At 50.5% G+C, this 20,534-nt stretch overlaps 1 protein-coding gene across 1 annotated transcript in view; it reads left to right on the forward strand.

Annotated features, from left to right (window-relative positions):
• The window catches only part of Map3k14 (mitogen-activated protein kinase kinase kinase 14), a 45,456-nt gene extending 25,499 nt beyond the window's left edge, over positions 1 to 19,957 (forward strand). Inside the window, exons 4-16 of the mRNA XM_051177652.1 lie at positions 31 to 241; positions 352 to 969; positions 1,363 to 1,500; positions 8,260 to 8,389; positions 8,604 to 8,735; positions 9,224 to 9,328; positions 12,486 to 12,649; positions 12,985 to 13,135; positions 14,658 to 14,990; positions 15,253 to 15,359; positions 15,654 to 15,798; positions 18,086 to 18,186; positions 18,497 to 19,957. Of these exons, the coding sequence (XP_051033609.1) occupies positions 31 to 241; positions 352 to 969; positions 1,363 to 1,500; positions 8,260 to 8,389; positions 8,604 to 8,735; positions 9,224 to 9,328; positions 12,486 to 12,649; positions 12,985 to 13,135; positions 14,658 to 14,990; positions 15,253 to 15,359; positions 15,654 to 15,798; positions 18,086 to 18,186; positions 18,497 to 18,661 (2,500 nt within the window). The 3' untranslated portion in view covers positions 18,662 to 19,957. The remainder of the gene's footprint in view (positions 1 to 30; positions 242 to 351; positions 970 to 1,362; positions 1,501 to 8,259; positions 8,390 to 8,603; positions 8,736 to 9,223; positions 9,329 to 12,485; positions 12,650 to 12,984; positions 13,136 to 14,657; positions 14,991 to 15,252; positions 15,360 to 15,653; positions 15,799 to 18,085; positions 18,187 to 18,496) is intronic.
• Positions 19,958 to 20,534: the final 577 nt, after the last annotated feature.

A 20,534-nucleotide genomic window follows, 5' to 3' on the forward strand; every position in this document is an offset into this window, starting at 1 on the left:
CAAAATGTGGATCTGCCCCTTTTTTGACAGCCAGTCTGAGAGTCTTGACCAAATCCCCAACAATGTGGCCCACGCAACTGAAGGCAAAATGGCCCGTGTGTGCCGGAAGGGGAAGCGTCACAGCAAAGCCCGGAAGAAACGTAAGAAGAGGAGGTCGAAGTCAAAGGCCCAGGCAGGAGTGGCCTTAGCCAAGCCCCTGCCCCGAACCCCTGAGCAAGAGAGCTGCACGGTCCCTGTGCAGGTGAGACCCTCACCATTGTCCTGGTCCCTGCTCATGGGTATCTGGACTGGGACTTGTGACACCTGTGTTTTTTTTTGTTTTGTTTTTTTGTTTTTTTTGTTTTTTTTCAGGAAGACGAGTCTCCACTAGGCACCCTCTATACCAGAAATGTCTCCCAGTACACCAAGCCTCTGAAGGAACCAGACCTTGGCCACCTGTGCTGTAAGAAACAAGGTGAAGGCCTGCGGCCACTGCTGCCGAGACCAGAGCTCCACAAACTGATCAGCCCTTTGCAATGTCTGAACCACGTGTGGAAACTCCACCACCCCCAGGCCGTAGGCCCCCCACCCCACTCCACTCACCCTTTCCCCTACAACAGACTGCCGCACCCTTTCCCATTTCACCCTCTGGAGCCCTGGAGACCCTACCCGCTGGAAGCCCTCTTCCTGGACAAACTAGCCGGTGTAAGTGGCCAGCAGCCCCTCCCTGGCCCACACCTAAGCAAACTGGCCTATGGAGACGGTCAGAAGCCCCTGCCCGGCCCACACCTGGAGTCCAGCTACCCATCTCGAAGCACCCAGGAAAAGGGTCCTGTGGAAGAGTACCTCGTGCACGCACTACAAGGCAGTGTGAGCTCAGGCCAGGCCAGCAGCCTGGCCAGCCTGGCTAAGACATGGTCATCAGGGAGCTCCAAGCCTCAGAGGCTCAGCCCTGAAACTGAGGACAACGAGGGCGTCCTGCTTACCGAGGTAACTGACCCCTAAAGTCCTGCACACAGACCTCCAATAGCCACCACCTTCCAGACGAGGGGCCACAGATAGGGGTCCGAGCTGGGCTTGCTGTGGAAGTTAAGTGTCACTGTAATCCAGCAGGCCCTGAGGGAGGGTTTCCCTCATAGGAGAGTCACTCACGACCATGCTAATAAATCAATATGCTCATTGGGGATTGAGTTACCATGACAAAATGCCTAAAACAGTCATCTTGAAAAGTTTGCTTGGGCTGCTAGTTTCAGAGGTTTTGGCCCAGTACTTAGGGCTGCTAGTGTCTTTGGATGTGGCCATTCAGCCTCCATAGCTCTAGTAAGAGCTGCTAGCTGGAGCTATCCCAGTCAGTGAAACTGAGCCCCTCCTTTTCAACCCTAGAAACTCAAACCAGTGGACTATGAGTACCGAGAAGAGGTCCACTGGGTGACACAGCAGCCGCGTTTGGGCAGGGGATCCTTTGGTGAGGTCCACAGAATGAAGGACAAGCAGACAGGCTTCCAGTGTGCCGTCAAAAAGGTATGCCAAGGTGATGTTCTGATGGGCTTACACCCGAATTCCCAGCAAGAGAGGGCAGCCATGGATTCTAGGCCAGCCTGGACTATAATGTGAGACCCTGTCTAAAATAAATAAATAAATAAAAAGTATGTAGTAGGTAGGACTCCAGAAAGCTAAAAGGGAAGCTACTGGGTGGAGGGGGGGGGCAAGCAAGGAGGCGGGGAGAGGCTGCGTTGAGTCTCAGCAATCTGTCAAAGGCAGTCATGGGCTATCCAGCACTCGGGTCAGCTGGAGTTGGAAGGGAGCAGTCCGTCACATGGCCTGGCCTGATTGCTACCCTTGGTATGCATATCTGTGAGAGGCAGTGCAGGAGCACGAAGCCTGGGTCTGGATACAGCCCTGGCCGCTGAAGACGCCAGGGCCTGTAGGGGCAAGTCCAGACCTGGAAGATGCTCCAGTCCACAGGAAGTACATACTGAACAAAACCCTTATGCCACATGGTGGGGCCTGGCTCAGGTGATTAGAATGGTAACCACCACCTGACAGGAGGCTGGTCCTGTGAGACCCGCAGGGCAGCATGTGGAAACATGGCCCATCCAGACACTAAGGAGCTGGGCTGGTGACAAAATCAGGGTCCAAATCCAAATTTGTCATAGACTGTAGCTTTGAAGAGAGGAAGGGAAGGGGAATCCTTGTCTTGATGAGTAGCAGAAAGCTCGAGTCACCTCCCTTGCCCACGGCAGCCATCCAGGTAGCCCTAGGGCTGTGATAGACACGGAATCTGTACCTCAGAGTAGTGGAATAAGAGGAAAATTTGCAGGTTTTACCTCAGAACTCGTACAGACTGTGAGAAGTGAGCAACCGCCACCGTCCTCCCCCTCAGCACACACGGAGGTCTTGCCAGCATGGGTCATCTTCCACATGGATGCCAGGGCCACGTGCCTAACCTCTTTAGTTGCAGTTCCTCTCCCCGGTCTACCCGAGAAGGCACAGCTGTCCCTTCTGAGAGGCAGTTGGAGGTGGGCGAGAGAGTGTGAAGTGTCCTAGAGATGGATGTCCAGCGCTGGGAGCTTAGTCACCGGCTCCTCAGCTGTCCCTCTGCTTAGGTCCTCTCAGCCCCAGGCAACAAGGTAAACAACCTTAATACACTTCTCTTGTCCTGTGTCCAGGACAGTTGAAAAAGCTCCAGGCAGAAGGCCTGGACTTCCCAGGGCTCTGGTTGTCCACATTCAGAGCTCCTGCCCCCTTCCTCCAGCCAGTGGTGGGGCAAATAGCCCCCACTTTATCTTAGGGGAAAGACTTATAGGGCTTGTGCTCAATTTTCAGCTCTAAGACCACATGGGGGCTAAGTCCCCTGAGCTGAGAAATATAGATCATCTCAGGGATTTGCCTAGCAAATACGGAGCCCTGGGCTAAAATTCTGGTACTACACATACAAAAAGTTCCCTGAGTTCCCTGGCAACGGCATGGTGAGTAGGGGCAGGAGACACGGTCTGGGAGTCAGAGGTCAGGCCACCCGTGGTGTCCTTTTAGTGCCCCTGGGAAGAATCCTGAACACAGGTGTCACATAATGCCTGCAACCACTGGGTCCTCCCTCTAGAACATCTGTGGGTTTGGGTCATATGCTTATTGGCCACATATCTAACCCATAATATGAGGTTAGTGTTTTAAGTCAATCTCTTATGGATTTTTAATTAGTCATTTTTAGGGTATGCTTTTGTACATGTGTGTGGGTGGCATGTCATGGGGCAGATGTGGAGCTTAGAGAACAACTCGGGACAGCCATTCCTCTCCTTCCATCATGTAGCTGGAACTCAGGGCTGGCAGGAAGCAAGCACCTTTGCCTCGCCAGCCTCTATTTCATCTTTGAGAACAAATACAGCCTCACCATAAATGAGGTCAAACGACATCAAGTCTCCCGTTTCCCACTCCTGTCCTCAAAAATGCCATCTGCCATTTATCTTTTTAGACACGTTAGGCATAAATTTAGCTCTTTGTTTTATGAAAATGAGATCCAATCCTAGAGGTTATTCTACACTGACCCTTTCCCCCTCCCGTTGGAATACATCCTAGGCAGGATTTCTCCTTGGTTCATTCATGGTCAGACTTCTTAAGACGCCACCGATATATAAGTTCTCCCTGCCAGAGGATGGACTTATAAGATACTTAAAATTCTTGGAACTTGATCCAGACTGTGAGAGCATGGTCAGTTTGATGGCAAAGGGACCGTGCCACTCAGCAGATTGCCATCTGCCCTCAACAAAGGTGAAGGACTGTTTGTTTTAAGACATCTGGCCCAGCCATAGAATTCTGGGAGCCTCCCTTTGGCTCTGTCACTGAACTGGAATAGTGTGGCATTGGCCAAGTCAAAGCAGCTGTCATGGGGCACCTGCTCTGTACCACACACTGTGCAGAGACTGGGGCAGACTGCGGAGTCCAAGGGTCACCTATGTGTGAGTGTGCCACAGCATGTGTGCAGGTCAGAAGACAACTTCTGGTGTATGTGTGTGTGTGTGTGTGTGTGTGTGTGTGTGTGTGTGTGGTGTGTGTACGTGTATGGTATGTGTGTTTACGTGTGAGGAATGTGGTGTGTGTGTGTATGTGGTGTATGTGTGTTTATGTGTATGTGGTATGTATGTGTGGTGTGTGTGTGTGTATGTGGTGTATGTGTGTGGTATGTTTGTGTGTGTGGTATGTATGTGTGGTGTGTGTGTGTGTGTGTGTGTGTGTGTGTGTTGTCAAGATTGAACCAGGGCCTCACACTTGCTAGCCAAGTGTGTTCCAGTGAGCTAGCTTTATTCTCAGCCTCCATCTTCTAGCCAGCTCTCCCTTCTCACTGAAGGAGTGCTGGGATCACAGATGTGCAATTCCACCTTGGCTTTTCATGTGGGTTTCAGAGATCAAGATTACCAGGCTTGCTCTGCTGGCATTCTCACCTGCTGAGCCATCTTTCCAGCCCAAAGCTAGAGGGTTTTTTGTTTTTGTTTTAAACAACCCAGGCCTTTATGTGGGTGTACTGTTGAAGCAGCAGTGAGCAACGAGGGGCTGGAGGAGGAGGATGAAATGGGGACCGCTGGTTTCATAGGCAGCTTTGTGTCCTGTCCTGTGTTAGTCACTTTCCCATAGTTGATGTCGCTGAGATCTTCAGAACTGGTGGAGTTCCTTGTACTGCCTTTTTACTGGCAGGAAAACATTCAGTAAGCTGAAGAAAATAAGGAGTTTCAAGGAGGGAAGAGTCGCCAGGCTCAGGCACCCCGGCACTGAAGTGGAGGGAAGTGGAGGGCTTGTCACTTGGTGTGTGTGGGGGGGGTTTCATCAGTGCTGGCTGCGTGTCTCCCTGGAGATGCTGCTTCTGAGTACATGTAAATATGTCCAGGAACCAAGGCTGAGCCTGGAAAGTTCTCCCAGCCATACAGCCGCTGGCAGCCCTAGGGTCAGGCCTCCCCAACCAAAATCTTCCTGTGGACCCTGCTCTCAGTTGACTTTGGATGAGTTCTTTGTGCTAGCCTCCTCTTCCACATCAGTGAAATGGGGCTGATGACTTAACCCTTCACAGACTGTTGTGTAAGAAACTCTCAGTGCTGAACAATGCTGCTCTGTTCGTGGATCTTAAATGTAGTTCTCACATCCCACCACAGGCCAGCACTCTCCCTGAGCACGAGAGCCCTGAGGTTAAGAGTGGAGAGGTGTTTTGGGCGGTGTCTGGACATGGGGGGTAGGTTCCCCCCCACCCGACTTCATGGGATGGCCCTTTTACCTTGCTTCTTCAGGCTCACCCAAACTGTAAAGTCACCATGTTTTTTAAGACTTCCCATCCCACCAGCTTTGTTCGGTCTGTGTTGGAAATGATTCAGCATTGCTGGGCCCCTGTAGAGCGGTGCTTCTTAACCTGTGGGTGGCAGTCCCTTTTGGGGGATGAATGACCCTTGCACAGGGGTCACCTAAGACCATCTGAGTATCAGATATTTACATTGTGATTCATAACAGTAGCAAGAACTATAGTTACGAAGTAGCAATGGAAACAATTTTATGGTTGGGGTCAGCACAACATTAGGACTGTATTAAGGGGCAGTGCAGCATTAGGAAGGTTGACAACCACTGCTCTAGAGAGTGAGTTAGGGTCCCTCACCAGCCTGCGTCACCATCCTTAGCGTCCCGGTCAGATCTTCACGGTACCTAGGCCTCCTCTTCAGTCCTGTTCTTGGAGGTACAGGCTGTTTGACATGTGCCACTTACTGATTTTTATTTGGTGTGTTTACATTTATTAAATGGTTGGGTATATCCTAAAACTAATCATCCATTGAAAAACAAGTCATGTGAGTTGGAAGAAATAAATGTAGGGTTTTTTTGGGGGGGAAGAGGGAGGTGGTGGTATTTGTTGAGACCAAGTAGCCCAAGTTGTCCTAAACTTTTACATAGCTGAGTCTGGCCTCAAACTTGGGAGCCACCGCAGCCACACCCAGCCTCCCTCTGAGTTACTGTTGGTACAGTGGGTCTTCTTGAGCACTCAAACATCAAAGTGGACAGACCCAACTTCATTTCCTTTTCCGCATCCCACCCTCCCCTAAAGTCACAGGCATCAAATGCCTCACTTGTGAGGATTTAATAGCAAAAGGAGTGTGGTCAGTGTGGTCAATGTGGGACCTGAGCCATCCCAACAAGGAGCCCCACGGGTATTGAGTTTTCTTGTGTCCTTTGGTGTGGAAGCCTGTAGTACCTTTCTAGGCTCTCTAGGGAGCCCTAGAGTGCTTCGCTGCATATTTTGGATGTGATTGGGATGTGATTGTAATTGAAAATCATAGGTGAAGTAGTTTCAGTCAAGTTCACCAGCCTTTTAGAGGAAACATGGATCAAAAGCCAAAGTTAATGTGAGCTGATTAACCAAACTTGGTATTCTTTAAGTAGTCAGAAGAGAGACATTTCCCATTGATAGGCAGAAGTCCAAAAACCCAACATGGGCAAAGCTCCCTCAGCAAGTCTGGAAACAAAAGCCGCCCAAGCTAGTGTGCTGCCGATTGTCGCCCCCTGGCGGTGTCACTGCAGAGGACCGGCAGCAGCCAGCAGGTTCGCTATGGGAAGAGTTTAGTAAGTTGTTCTCTTTGGATTAACAGAAGTGGGGAGCCAGCTCTGCCCCGTGTCACCAAGCATGGACAATCAACGTGGGCAGACAGAGTGACAACCCCCACCTCTCTGATTGCTCACATCACCCTGGAGCAGGCAGCCCTGTCCCCACCATTCACACTGAGACTCCGTTGATGGAAGCAAGCCACATTTTTGTGAATGGCCTAACCAAAATCTAAGTGCAGATGTTTGTGTCTGGCCTACTGCTTCCTGCCATGCCGTGCTGGTCCCCATGGATAGGAGGGGGTGACCCTAGACTTCCACATCACAGTAGGAGGGGCGTTGGCCAGCCCCTCCTTAGAAACCTTCTGTACACTCAGATACTAGGAAACAGCTATAGAGTAAACAGTAATAGAAACAGAGGCCTGTCTATGTGGCTAGTTTAGTCTAGTCCTTTGGGAAATAAATAACTGGGGCTAGGGAGATAGTTCAGTGGATGAAATGCATCATGAGAACAGGGGTTCACATCCCCAGAACCCTCATAAAAGACAGACAGGCATAGTATCGCCTGTAATCCCAGAACTCGGAGACAGAGACAAGAGTTCCCAAGACAAGCTGGGCAGCTGCACTAGCCAGAATTAATGAGCTCCAGGTTCAGCAGAGACCTTGCCTCAATAAAATAAAAATCCATGGAGGTAGACACCCAGCATCACACCTTCACAAACATACATAGACCGTACACACATGTTAAAAAAATAAAAGCAACTAATTATCATAAAATTGTTGCAAGGGGGTCCAGAGAGGGGGCTTAGCAGTGAAGGGCATTGGCTGCCCTTCCAGAGGACCTGAGTTTGGCTCCAAGAACCCACATGGCAGCTCACAACCTCCTGTATCTCCAGTTCTAGGGTATCTGGCATCTCCTTCTGCTCCCCCAGGCTCCCAAACACATGTAGGACAGGTACATGCTGTTGGGTACAGGGACACACACATAAAATTAAATTATTCTTTCAAAGCAAAATTGCTATGAGGGTCCAGTGTGAAGGTTCTCAGCCTTCCTAATGCTGTGATCTTTAATACAGTTCCATATGTTGTGACCCCAACCATAAAATTATTTCATTGCTACTTCATAACTCTAATTTTGCTACGAATCGTAAATATCTGATATGCACATGGTCTTAGCCCCCTCCCCCCCCATGAAAGGGTCGTTCAGCCCCCAGGAGGTAGAGACCCACATGTTGAGAACCACTGATCCAGCAATTCTTCACAGAGTCAAGCATGGTGGCACACACTTATGACCCTAGCCCTTGGTATACTGAGGCAGGATTGCAAGTTCAAAGCCAACCTAGGATACATAATGAAGCCCTGTCAGGGCCAGAGGGTGGGGTGTGAGAATTAACAAGGCTTCATGGCCTAGACACTTTCCAGTTGGGGGAGGGGGTTGGCAGACTGAGGGTGGACAGCTTTCCAGGAACCTGGGAGAATTTGCTTTTGTGTGACTATTGTTTATAGTCAACACTATGGAGCTGGTATCTGACACTAGGGGGTTTATACATGGGTAGACAGCTTAGTCCCTGAGGGCCTGGCAGGCCCACCTGGTCCCACTTGGGCTGGACATCACTACCAGGAGCATCACTAGCCTCGAAGCATAGAATACCAAAAGTACCAGCAGGATGTAGACCCCAGCCTGACCCCTCACCCTGACCCCTGGTCCTCTTTCAGGTACGGCTCGAGGTGTTTCGGGCAGAGGAGCTGATGGCCTGTGCTGGACTGACCTCGCCCAGAATTGTCCCTCTCTATGGAGCTGTGCGAGAAGGCCCTTGGGTCAACATCTTCATGGAGCTGCTAGAAGGTAATGGGTCCTATTTTTCTCTCAAAATTCAAGGCCAAGAGTTAACCCCAACTTTGACCTTGGTCTCTAATCAGTCCACATTGTACCTTCTAGCCCTGTGACACCCTGCTCTGTGACACCCTGCTCTCGAATACCTCCTGCCCTTGGCTCTTGCCCTTTGCTTGTGTGAAGGCCTGGGAAAGCCTCACATAAAGACCGGCTGTTGGTTTCCTAGGTGGCTCACTAGGCCAGCTCATAAAGCAGAAGGGCTGTCTGCCGGAAGACCGAGCCCTGTACTACTTGGGCCAGGCTCTGGAGGGGCTGGAATACCTCCATATACGAAGGATTCTGCATGGTGATGTCAAAGGTAAGGCCCTAGTCACCATGGTCCTGGTCCCAGAAGGCTCTTCTTGCTTTCCTACCTGATGCCCTCCCAGCTGTGGGCCTGCCTGCCTGTCTTCAGAGTAGACGCCTGAGTCATCTGACAGGGCTGTGCTGAGTCGGGAGGGAATGATGTTCTCCAGGCCCTCGGTCTAGCACTGTAGCCCCCAGGGTTGTTCACGGAGGACTGAAGACCAAACTCCTGCTCACTGATGACCTGGGGGCGGGGGGCGGGGGGCCTATCGCAGCAGCTCCCACTCCAGATCCTGCCTGCTGCCTGCTCTAACCTCAACTGACAACCCTCTACCCCCATTTTCCATGACTAACTAGACTAATGAGAAGCAGCAGCTGCCATGGGACTGGCCTGAAAATTGCCTGACGAGAGGCCAGGTCAAGCCAGGCCAGGGTGGGCTGGGGCCTGGAGCCTGAAGTGACTTGCCATTCCCCTTCTCTTTTGCTGGGCGCTGCCGACAGCTGACAACGTGCTCCTGTCCAGCGATGGGAGCCGAGCTGCCCTCTGCGACTTTGGCCATGCCTTGTGCCTACAACCTGATGGCCTAGGAAAGTCCTTGCTCACGGGTAAGGCCCCATTCTCTACCTCATGATCACAATAGCCAGTAGCCATTGCTCAACATTAGCCTTGTACCACTGTGCTTTCCCTGTGGGGTTAAACACTGTGGTCACCTTAGGTCCCCAAGTAGAATTCAGCCCCACAACCACCCTGGGTTAGCAGGATTCAGGCTGTGCATAAATACAGTAGCAGATGTCAGATGCTCTTTGACCATGTGACTTTACACAGCAAGGCCTGAAAGGACCAGGCTTTGTAGTCCTGAATGGCCTAGAACTCAATATGCAGACCTCAAATTCACAGAGACCTGCCTGCCTCTGCCTCCTGAGGCTTGTGCCACCATGCCCAGCTAAGATCTGTATTTTTTACTTGCTTTCAGTGTATGTGTTTATTGTCGAGTTTTGCCTTGCTTTTGTTTTGAAACATGGTCTCACTGTGTGGTCCAGGCTGCCTCAACTCAAATGCACAGTCCTTCTGCCTCGGCCTACTGAATGTTAGGGTTACAGGCCTGTGCTCTGCCTTTTTATCTGGTATGTTGACATATGATTATGACATTTCCGTGTATGTACATGTGTGTGTGTGTGTGAGAGAGAGAGAGAGAGAGAGAGATTTCACCTTGCTCTTATTTGTACTCCCAATCTTCTCACTGGTCCCCTACCTGCCCCCAGTCTCCCTCTGCCTGTTTTTTTTAATACATATCTTTTGCCTGCATGTATGTCTTTGCATCAGATGTGTGCTTGATGTCCATGGAGGCCAGAAGAGGACATCCAATCCACAGAGACTGGAATGTGAGCCACCATGTGGGTGCTGGGGATTGAACCTGGGTCTTTTGGACCCTCTTAACTAGAGCCATCTCTCCAGCGCCTCCCTTCTTTCCTGTCACTTATATATGTGCCTATGTGCATAGTTAAATGTAGATCCTGTATATGAAAGAAAATACGTCTCATTTTATCATTACACTCCATGTTCCCCCCTCCGTGCTCCCTTTGGGCTTCTTCCTCCCCTTTCATTAGTAGCTGCCCTCTTCCAGCCACACTTTGTTTTTTGAAAAAAGGTTACACGATGTCCTCCGGAACTCTCTATGTAGACCAGGTTAGTCTCAAACTTGAGACACCCTCCAGCCTCTGCCTCCCAAGTGCTGGGATTAAAGGCGTGCTCTCCCACACCCAGCTCAAGTGCTGCTCCTGTTTTCATGTCACAAGCACAGTTATTTATATTTAAATCTAGGTGGCAAGGCTGGGATATAGCATAGTTGGTAGAGTGCTCATCTAGCGTGCGTGAAGTCTTGGCTCCCCACCACTCTGTAAACCGGGCATGATGGTACGCATCTGTAATCCCAGAGCACTATAAAGCCAGGTGGAGGCAGTAGGGTCAGAAGTTCAAACTCATCCACTGCTACATGTCAAGGTCTGGCAATCTTGAGCTTATGAAACCCTGCCTGTGTGTGTGTGTGTGTGTAGTCTGCATGTGATGTAAACATGTGATTCTCATCTTCTTGAGTCTGACTTATTTTGCTTAACATGACACTCACTCTCCAGTTCCATACATTTTCCTGCCAATATTTCTTCATTCTGGCTCTGTAAAACTCCACTATGCGTATGCACGATGTTGTAAGACGTGGGTCCTGGGAACAGAACTTGGTCCTCTGGAAGAGCAACTAGTGTGCTCTTAGCTGTCTGAGTTTTGATCTAAGGGATATAACCTATTAGAAGTCTGAGTATCCCTGTCCAAAGCTACTCTGAAGCCACAGCTTTCGGTGGTAGGCAGACTCAGGCTCACTGACAGTGTCGTGTGGAGATGGCCTATAGCCCACAGCGTCATCATACACAGGCTCAGGTCCCATCTCCAAGACTGCATTCTTCTTGTATGTTGGAAATATTCCTAGATTTAAAAAATGAAAACCAAAATACCTCTGCCCTCTTGTTTTGGATAAGGACATGGGTAGTGTAGTGTTAAAGGACTGTGTGGGTGAATCTTATGGCCTAAATTAAACATATACTTTAAAATATTAGGTGATTCTTTTGATAATTCATTACAAAAATACCCTTTCTGCTATTTTTTTTTTTAAGAATACTGAGCAAAAATGTCAAGTTCAAAGTACCAGGATACAAATATGGCAGCACATACTTTTAATCCCAGCACTTGAGAGGCAGAAGCAGGCAGATCTCTGAGTTCAGAGTCACAGCCTGGTCTACAAAGTGAGTTCCAGAATAGCCATGACCGCAGAGTGAGATCCTGTCTAAAATAATAATAATGATAAAACAGCCAAGCCTGTAATCCCAGCTCCTGGGAGGCTGAGGCAGGAGAATTGCAAGTTCAAGGCCAGCTTTGAGAACTGTCTCAAAATAGTGAAAAGAGGGCTAGGCTATCACTCAGTTGTAAAGTGCTCGCCAAACATGCATAAGGCCCTGGGTTCAATCTCAAAAATTGGAAGGAAAAAAAGTTGACATCCACTTAATTATATATGCTGGCTGTTATCTGCCTGTTTAATATTATATGCTTTTGTACATATGAATTTCCTGAGTTTCGATATGGAGTGGTTTGGAGTTTTGTTTATTTAGCATGTTTGTTTTGATTTGTGGTTTTTATTTTATGTTTGTATGTGTGTAATTGCTGTGACATTCCTAAACCATTAATTATATGGAAAAAAAATGCAGCCAAGGTAAACACAGTGGCTCATGCCTGAAATCCTAACACTTGGGAGGCTGAAGTAAAGGACTGCTGTGAGTTCAAGACCATCCTGAGCTATAGAATGAGACTCTTTCAAAAAATAAAAATAGCGGGGCATAGTGGGGCCCAGCACTTGGAAGGCAGAGGCAGGAGGATCTCTTTGAGTCCAAGGCCGGCCTGGTCTACAGAGTGAGTTCCAGGACTATGTAGAAACCCTTTGTCTTAAACATAGCAAAGCAAAACCGTGGTCCGGTGAGATGGCTCAGCAGGTAAAGATGCTTGCTGCAAGTCTGGTGACCTGAGTCTGATCCCCAGAACCTATGTAGAGGTGGAAGGAGAGAAGCAACTCCACGAGGTTGTTCTCTGACCTCACAGGTCCCACAATAATAATGCAATTGCTTTTCATTTAAAGCACTTCACCTGGGGTAACCCAGGAGTTAAGTACTATGAGCATTGAATTCATACGCGGTGACTCTGTCCCTGCTGCTGCTTCCGCAGGGGACTACATTCCTGGTACAGAGACCCACATGGCCCCAGAAGTGGTGATGGGGAAGCCCTGTGATGCCAAGGTGGACATCTGGAGCAGCTGTTGCATGATGCTGCACATGCTCAATGGCTGCCACCCCTGGACTCAGTACTTCCGAGGCCCACTCTGTCTCAAGGTCAGTGGTGGCCCCGAAACAGCTGTGGGCCGAGACCTGCAGGGCTGTGGGTCCAGGCCACAGGCTGGTGCAGGTTGTTCTTCCTTGGCAGAAATGAGTAACGGGAGGTGACTTCTGCCTCTCCCCTGGGCTACTTCCACAGAACTTCTTTGGACTAGGCCTGAAAGATATGGTGTTTTGTTGCCAGGCTCTGGCCTGCCCTATTTAGATACATGTTTTCCTTTCCTAGAGCGCCTTTCCCCACTGAGGCCCAGCCCCCTCCCTTCTACCATAGGACTGCTGGAGAGTAGAGAATAAGGCTGCTAGCGGTCTTCATGTTGCATTTTGGTCTCTAGATCGCCAGTGAGCCTCCACCTGTGAGGGAGATCCCACCTTCCTGCGCACCCCTCACAGCCCAGGCCATCCAGGAGGGGCTGAGGAAAGAGCCAGGCCACCGAGCATCTGCTATGGAGCTTCGGGGGAAGGTGGGCCAGGCATTACAGCAAGGTAAGAGTCCCATCGGCCTGGGCTGACAACAGTGGTGGGCAGAGAATAGGTCAGAACCGGAGATGATCAAAACAGAGAGGAATGGCACCTCAGAGCATCAGTCTCCCGTCTTCCCTCCGTGCTGGCAAGGCTGAAGCAATAAGTCCTTGTGCTTGGACTGATGCTACGCTTGAGAGACGGAGGAAGAAGGGCTATGATGCGCAGAGGTGACTTAGTGCAAATTCAAACCACACACACCCAGTAGCCACTCAGCTATAAAGAGCCAGAAAGTTGGTAGCACCAAGTGCTGGTTGGACTGTAGGGTAGCAGGACTCCTGGGCATTGGGAGGGCATGGACGGGGCTGCAGCCATGCGGGAGGGTACCTGTTAGCACTCAGGCAGACCTTCGCACACCCAGGATCCAACCCCTCCATTCCTGCTGCACGTCAGCCCTGTCGTTACAGGGAGTTGAGTGTGATTAAGAGTCCCACAAGGGAGAGAGGAAAGGCAGGTGACTGGGGCATGGGACAGTGCCCAGCACTTAGAAGCACTCAGAATTCAGAGTATCAGGAGCTGATCTGAAAGCCGTAGGCAATGAGTGCTAAATGAAGAGCAGAACCCTGAAGAGGAGGCCTGGAGCATAAGAGCTCTGCTGCAAGTTTTAAAAATCGATGCTGAAAGCAACACACATTTTAAGCTGGGCGTGATGACTCAGGCCTGGAATCCCAGCACCTAGGAGGTGGAGGCAAAGAGGGTTGTTGGACTTTGAGACCTCAGAGGTAGAGTGATACATCTTTAAAAAAAAACAATAACAAAACAATAAAAAGGAACTGCTGAATGTGGTGGCACACCCTTAGTCCCAGCACTTGCGAGGCAGAGGCAGGTGGGTCTCAAGTTCAAGTACAAGACCAGCCTGGTCTACATAGCTAGTTGTAGGCAAGCCGGAGCTACATAGTGAGGCCTTGTCTCAATAAAAAAAAAAAAAAAATACACACAAGAATGCAGTTAAAGTTGACACATGGGTTGAAGCATGTGAATGCAGCACACCTATGATCATAGCACTTAAGAGAAAAAGACAAGAGTTTGAGATAGAGGCCCGCCTGGGCTACATAGCAAGGCTCTGTCTCAAATGAAAGAGAGTCAAATATGGAGCATAATAGAATGTAGTTCAGCAGACAGGAAGGAAACCAGCAGTAATTAAAGAATAAAAGGTGTAAAAGGTGGGACTGGAAAGCTGAGTGTACATGTTGCTCTTCTAGAAGACCTGAGTTCAGTTCCCAGCATCCATGTCCAGGGCCTTGCAACTACCTGTGACTGCAGCTCCAGGGCCTCTGATGCCCTCTTCTGGCCTTTGTGTGCACTGCACTCATATAATCCACACATACATACATACATACATACATACATACATACATACATACATACACACACACACACACACACACACAGTTTAATTTTTTTAATTGATGGGCCATTCTTGCCTGGGCTGCTGTCTACGTGCCTTCACATTCCCCCCTCACCTTGGGTGCCTTCTCTCTTACAGTGGGAGGTCTGCAAAGCCCTTGGAAAGGAGAATATAAAGAACCAAGACCTCCACCTCCAGACCAAGCCACCTGCCACCAGACCCTTCATACCCCACTGAGGGAGAACCTACCAGCCAAGGCCAGCGCTGACGGGGCCTCTGAGCCTCGGCCTCCTCTACCGCCAGAACCACCAGAACAGAGCAGAGTTCCAGCCCTGAACCTGAGCAAGGAGGAGTCTGGCACATGGGAACCCTTGCCTCTGTCCTCCCTAGAGCCATCCCCTGCCAAGGGCCCCAGCTACCCAGACCGGAGGGCAACCTTCCCAGAGCTGGAGCTGCAACAGCTGGAGATAGGTATGGCACTTGGCTGTGGCTATACACACATGCACACACATTCATACACACAGGCTTGAGCACACACACGCAAATGTGCACGCGCACGCGCACACACACACACACACACACACACAGGATTTCTGTTGTTACTGTTCCCAGCCTCTCCTGCCTTCCACCACATTCCTGGCAGGCCAGCTTCTGCAGGCTGTGCAGGAGGAACCCTGGGAACCTAGCAACTTCGCCAGTTCTTCACAGCCATCTTCCTCTTTTCCCCCTTCAGAACTGTTTCTCAACAGTCTGTCGCAGCCATTTTCTCTGGAGGAACAGGAACAGATCCTCTCATGCCTCAGCGTGGACAGCCTGTCATTGTCAGAGGATAGTGAAAAGGTGAGCGTCTGAACAGCTGAGTGTGGACACATGGGAGGTGGAGGGAGGATGATGAGCTCACTCCCCCTTTCTTGGAGGGGTCCTTGTTCCCCGGACTGAGACAATATGCCTTCAACACCTGGGAGTCAGGAAAGACTTTACTAGTAGGGAAAGTGGGGAGTAGTTTTGGTCCCACACAGAAATGCACCTTCCCCATTTCGGCTAGGACAGGCAGGTCCTGCCCCTAGCACAGGCCCAAAGCCAGGAACAATTTCCTGATCTCATGACTGGGTCTGTGCCTTCTCTTGTGTTCAGAACCCATCAAAGGCCTCTCAGAGCTCACGAGACACCCTGAGTTCCGGCGTGCACTCATGGAGCAGCCAGGCAGAGGCAGGAAGTTCCAGCTGCAACATGGTGCTGGCCCGGGGGCGGCCCACAGACACTCCAAACTACTTCAATGGTACGGTCCCCTTATCCACTCCTGCCAAGGACCAGGGAGGCGTGGAGGGAGAGTTCATTGGCCTTTCCCCATCACAGAAGGGTTGGGGAGGAAGCTGTCTGCCACCCAGCCTCACATCTTTCCCTGGAAAGTTGGGTTTAGACCCACAAAGCTTTCCGGATAAGGAGTGGAGAACTGGCTATCAGTAGACTTGTAAAAGGCCAACAGTGTGGGAAGGAAAATGACTGCTCCCGGGCTGAGGCCAGAAGCTGAGTAGCTAAATGCCTGCTTAAGGGAAAGGAAGGGACATACCCATGAGCGTTTAGTCAAGAAGTAGGCAACGAGGTCGTTGGCATCATCTCCGGGAATCTAAAGTTAGAAGATGAGAAGACATGTAAATGCCCACTGTCAAGCTTGTTTGTACAGCTATGTTAGAGGTGGGCTTTATCAGTTCATAGGTACTAGCCCTCCCCGGGGCCAGTGTGACTCACTGCCAGGCCCCATAGCCTTGGCAAAGGCTCTTCAGCTCAGACGCCCTCACGTTGCCTCTAATTTAAGAATGCTGAGGAGAATGGAAGCATGATGAGCTCTCTTCCTGTCTGGACTAAAATTGGAACGATATGACTCAAAGGAACTAATGCTCAAAATTCATCAGAAATGATAGTGTAAGATTAGGGTGGCACTATTTAAGTAAAATGTTTACCAAATCAAGATGGGTAGCCTAGCTCGTCTGCTACATCTTTAGATTTCTCTCTTTTATAGTAAAATAATTTTCTGGGATTGGCTTGTTATTTAAAAAAATATATTTGCCAGGTGTGGTGGCACATGCCTTTAATGCCAGCACTCTGGAGGCAGAGGCAAATGGATCTTTGTGACTTTGAGGCCAGCCTGGTCTACAGGGTGAGGTCCAGGACAGCCAGGACTACACAGAAATAGACAGGGCTACTCTCTCGAAAAAGATAAATAAATCAATAAAATATTTACTTGTGCCCGAAGTTTTCATGAAGGGACTCACAAGGGCTTAGAGGATACTCAGTGGTACGGTGGTTATCTGACATCCTGGACACTGCCAGAGAAGCATCAACAATTAGGGTTTCTTATCTCTATGAATAAATAAGACACCTGTACCCCTCTCCTTAGAGTTTTTAAAATGGATTCTGGGAAATGATTCAGTATATTGTTTGACTATTTTAACAGAAAAATGTAGAGTAGTTCAGGAGTACATTAACTGAAAAGAACTTTGAAATGACAGAGTCACCTGGCACTTCTCATAAAATAGAGGACTTAGCCACCCTTAGTCCCAGCACTCGGGAGGCAGAGACAGACAGATCTCTGTGAGTTTAAGGCCAGCCTGGGCTACAGAGCAAGTTCCAGGACAGACTCCAGAACTACAGAGAAACCCTGCCTGGAAAAACTAAAAAATCAAAATAAAATAGAGGGCTTTACAGAGGGGTTCAGCTAATGCCATTTTAGGAAGATTAATACCATCGCCTCATCTTTTTGTGTTGCCGGGAATTGAACCCAGGGCTGGCCTTTGTGCATACTGGGCAAGAGCCCGGTCACTGAGCACACCCCCAGCCCTGGGTGTGTTGTACTAACAGAGGAAATTAGTCTGTGCTATTTGGGTTCGTAGAAGACTTTAAAATGGCTACATGTTATCACATTCGCCTCAGCTGACTGAACAAAGGTGGGGGGGGAAGATACTTCGGTGGTGGTGGCGTGGAAGTTCTTTAATCCCAATACTTGGGAGGTAGAACCAGGTGGATCTCTGTGAGTTCCAGGCCAGCCTAGTCTACTTGGGAGGTAGAACCAGGTGGATCTCTGTGAGTTCCAGGCCAGCCTAGTCTACAGAGTGAGTTCCAGGTCAACCAGAGTTACATAGAGAAACCTTGTTTTGAAAAACTAAACAAACAAAATCAGGTGCAGGGGCGGGGATGTAGATGGATTGTGAAGAGTGAGAAGATGGACCAGCAATAAACCATTAGCTCAGCCAGGGGGAGGGGGCTGTTTGTCTTCATTGCCTTTTTGCTGTATGTATATCCAGAGTAGATTATTTCTTCCCCCCGGGGAGCTGACCTCAGCTCTTAGCAAGGTGCAGGCCAAATTCCAGGTGTTGCTGGTCATGGAGAGCTGTGTAACAGTAGGGCCCCTTAACCTAGATGTCCTCTGTGTATCTTCACCCCAGCCAGACTGCTCCACTCCATGAGGGCAGAGTGGCTTCACAGAGGTTGTCCCTGCCCATGCTGAGTCCCTGCTCTCTGGGTTACCAACCACTGCTCTGCCCTCACTGTCCACCTTTGCCTTCTAGGTGTCAAGGTCCAAATACAGTCTCTCAATGGTGAACACCTACACATCCGGGAATTCCACCGGGTCAAGGTGGGAGACATTGCAACTGGCATCAGCAGCCAGGTATGGATGTGGGTCACGCTTAGGGACACAGTTTTCCAGTAGGAAGGCTTTCAAATGAGTAGAAATGGCACCCTGGAAGATAGTGGCCCCTGGCTTGACTGTCCTCCAGATCCCAGGGCAAGACAGGCAGGAGCTGCTGAGAATCTCTGGACCCACCCTTGGGCTAGGAAGGGCTCCCCAGCCCCTCCAGAGTGAAGGACAGGCAGCGCTCTCCAGGTTGCCTGGGTGTCTGCAGATGCCTGAGCATGTTTGGGGACCATCAGCTTTACGCTCTAGCTGGGCTCTCATCCTGCTGCTTTGCTCTCCCCAGATCCCAGCCACAGCCTTCAGCTTGGTGACCAAAGACGGACAGCCTGTTCGCTATGACATGGAGGTGCCAGACTCAGGCATCGACCTGCAGTGCACCCTGGCCCCTGATGGCAGCTTTGCCTGGAGCTGGAGGGTCAAGTACGGCCAGCTGGAGAACCGGCCCTAGCCCTGTCTTCCACCACCAGCTCCACTCTGCCCACAGCAGAGCCCTTTGTATCCCAGTGCTCCATGCTGCCCTGAGATGCTGGCTGAGTCTGCTCAGAGAGATCTGCCAGGCCCTGGTTCGGCAGTAAAGACCAGGGCGTGCAGCAGCAATGGGAGCAGGTAAAGCACCTCTCAGGATTTGCCTCCTGAGTGCTGCTGGCCCTCGTGAAGAGACAAGGAGGAAGTCGGTCTCATCCCCCAGGAAGAGAGCCAGTGATTTCCCTGATGCTCCAGGCCCACACAGATCAGTCAGCACTTGCCAGCAATTGGGGTACAGCCTCTAGCCTGGGTCAAGAAGAGCAGGTACCTAGGCAGGCAGAAGAGCCGGGTTCCTGCCCAACTCATTCAGGGCAAGGCAGCAGGCATGCCTGCCCAGGGGCTTGTGGAGCCTTTGACCCCTTGTCTGGCCTCCTTGGCCGTTGACTAGTGTGAGTAGAGCAGGCAGGAAGGATGCTAGCACCTTGGGAGGATGCACACCTTCAGGTTATTGCAGCCCAGGTCCTCAGTTGAGCTCTTTGTTCAACCAAGGACCATGGAAGGTATTGAAGAGAAGTGATTCTCAGGCCTCAAGTTTGTGGCTGCTGGAGACCGCTCCTCAGAGCACAAGCCTCACTGAGGCCTGCCCTCTGGCTGGCTGGCACTCTGGTCCCTCATCTGTGAAACTGAAGGATGACACGAGACTGGCACCTCACTGTCATAGCGAACAGGCTGGTCAGCAAATAACAGATTCCAAAGAGAGCCAAAGATGCTCTCTTGCCCGCCAAGACACATAGTCATATCCAGTGTGCCAGCTTCATGGTGGCAAGACACTGCCAGCAGCACTTTGTACCCCAAAGCACTTTTCTGGTGCCTTCCAGCAGAGCATCGGCTCTGCCTGGGCACAAGCAGGCCAGGGGATGGGAAGGGACTGTCTGCACCCATCATACACACAGCCTTGATAGCCTCAAGCCTCCTTCAGATTTTAGGTGAGCATACATCCACGTTGCCCTAGTCAGGCTTTTCCTGGTGGGGCTTGGAGTAGCTGCTTAGGACTAATGTAGCATTAAGTTAACTGTGAATCATTATGGGAAGGGGCACAGAGACCCCCCCCTCCTCTGGAGAAGCTTGACACCCCAGGCCCAATCAGCCAGGATAGCTTCTGTCCAGCTATTTGCAATGAGCTAGGTTGTCTCTGGCCCCAGCACATGAACCACAGCCACACCGTGTTGCATTTGGGGTGTGCCTGAGCTCTGTAAGCAATAAAATTTGGGGTAATGACTGGGCGTTTGTAAACAGCCGTGTGTCTTTTGCCTGCCTGCTTCCTCTACTCCACAGCCCTGACAGCTGTTGGGGGTAAATTCCTTCACGCCTCCCATTTTGTTGGAGGCAAGGACTGGCATCAGCTCTTGAGGTAGGCTGCTTGCCCATCTCTCTCCTGGGCTGAGGGGAGGAAGGGAAGGGGTCAGGCAGCCCAGGAGCACCAGAAGGGGAGGGGCTTGCATGTGGTAGCGCCACTACTCACCCTCTCCTATCCCTGAGGTCTGGCAGCCAGAGGACTTGCCCGGTATTAGTTTGAACATTGGCACAGGATGGTGATGACTTTCCCAGCACAGGAGTGCTCATGGAGTGGAAGGCAGATCACAGACAGAAGTGCATTGTCCGATCCAGCCCCAGTCTCTAGTAAGAGCTGACTATGCTGATGCACACCTGTAAGCCAGCCTGGGCAACATGGGACTTTGTCTCAAAATGAAAAGCTATTTTTTAAACAGATTTGAGACAGGGGTTCACTCTCTGCCCTGGAACTCATTATATGGACCAGGCTGTCCTCAAACTCACTGAGATACCCGCTGCCTCCG

Source organism: Phodopus roborovskii, unplaced genomic scaffold, assembly GCF_943737965.1.
Source record: "Phodopus roborovskii unplaced genomic scaffold, PHOROB, whole genome shotgun sequence".
In the NCBI taxonomy this organism is placed as follows: Eukaryota; Metazoa; Chordata; class Mammalia; order Rodentia; family Cricetidae; genus Phodopus; species Phodopus roborovskii.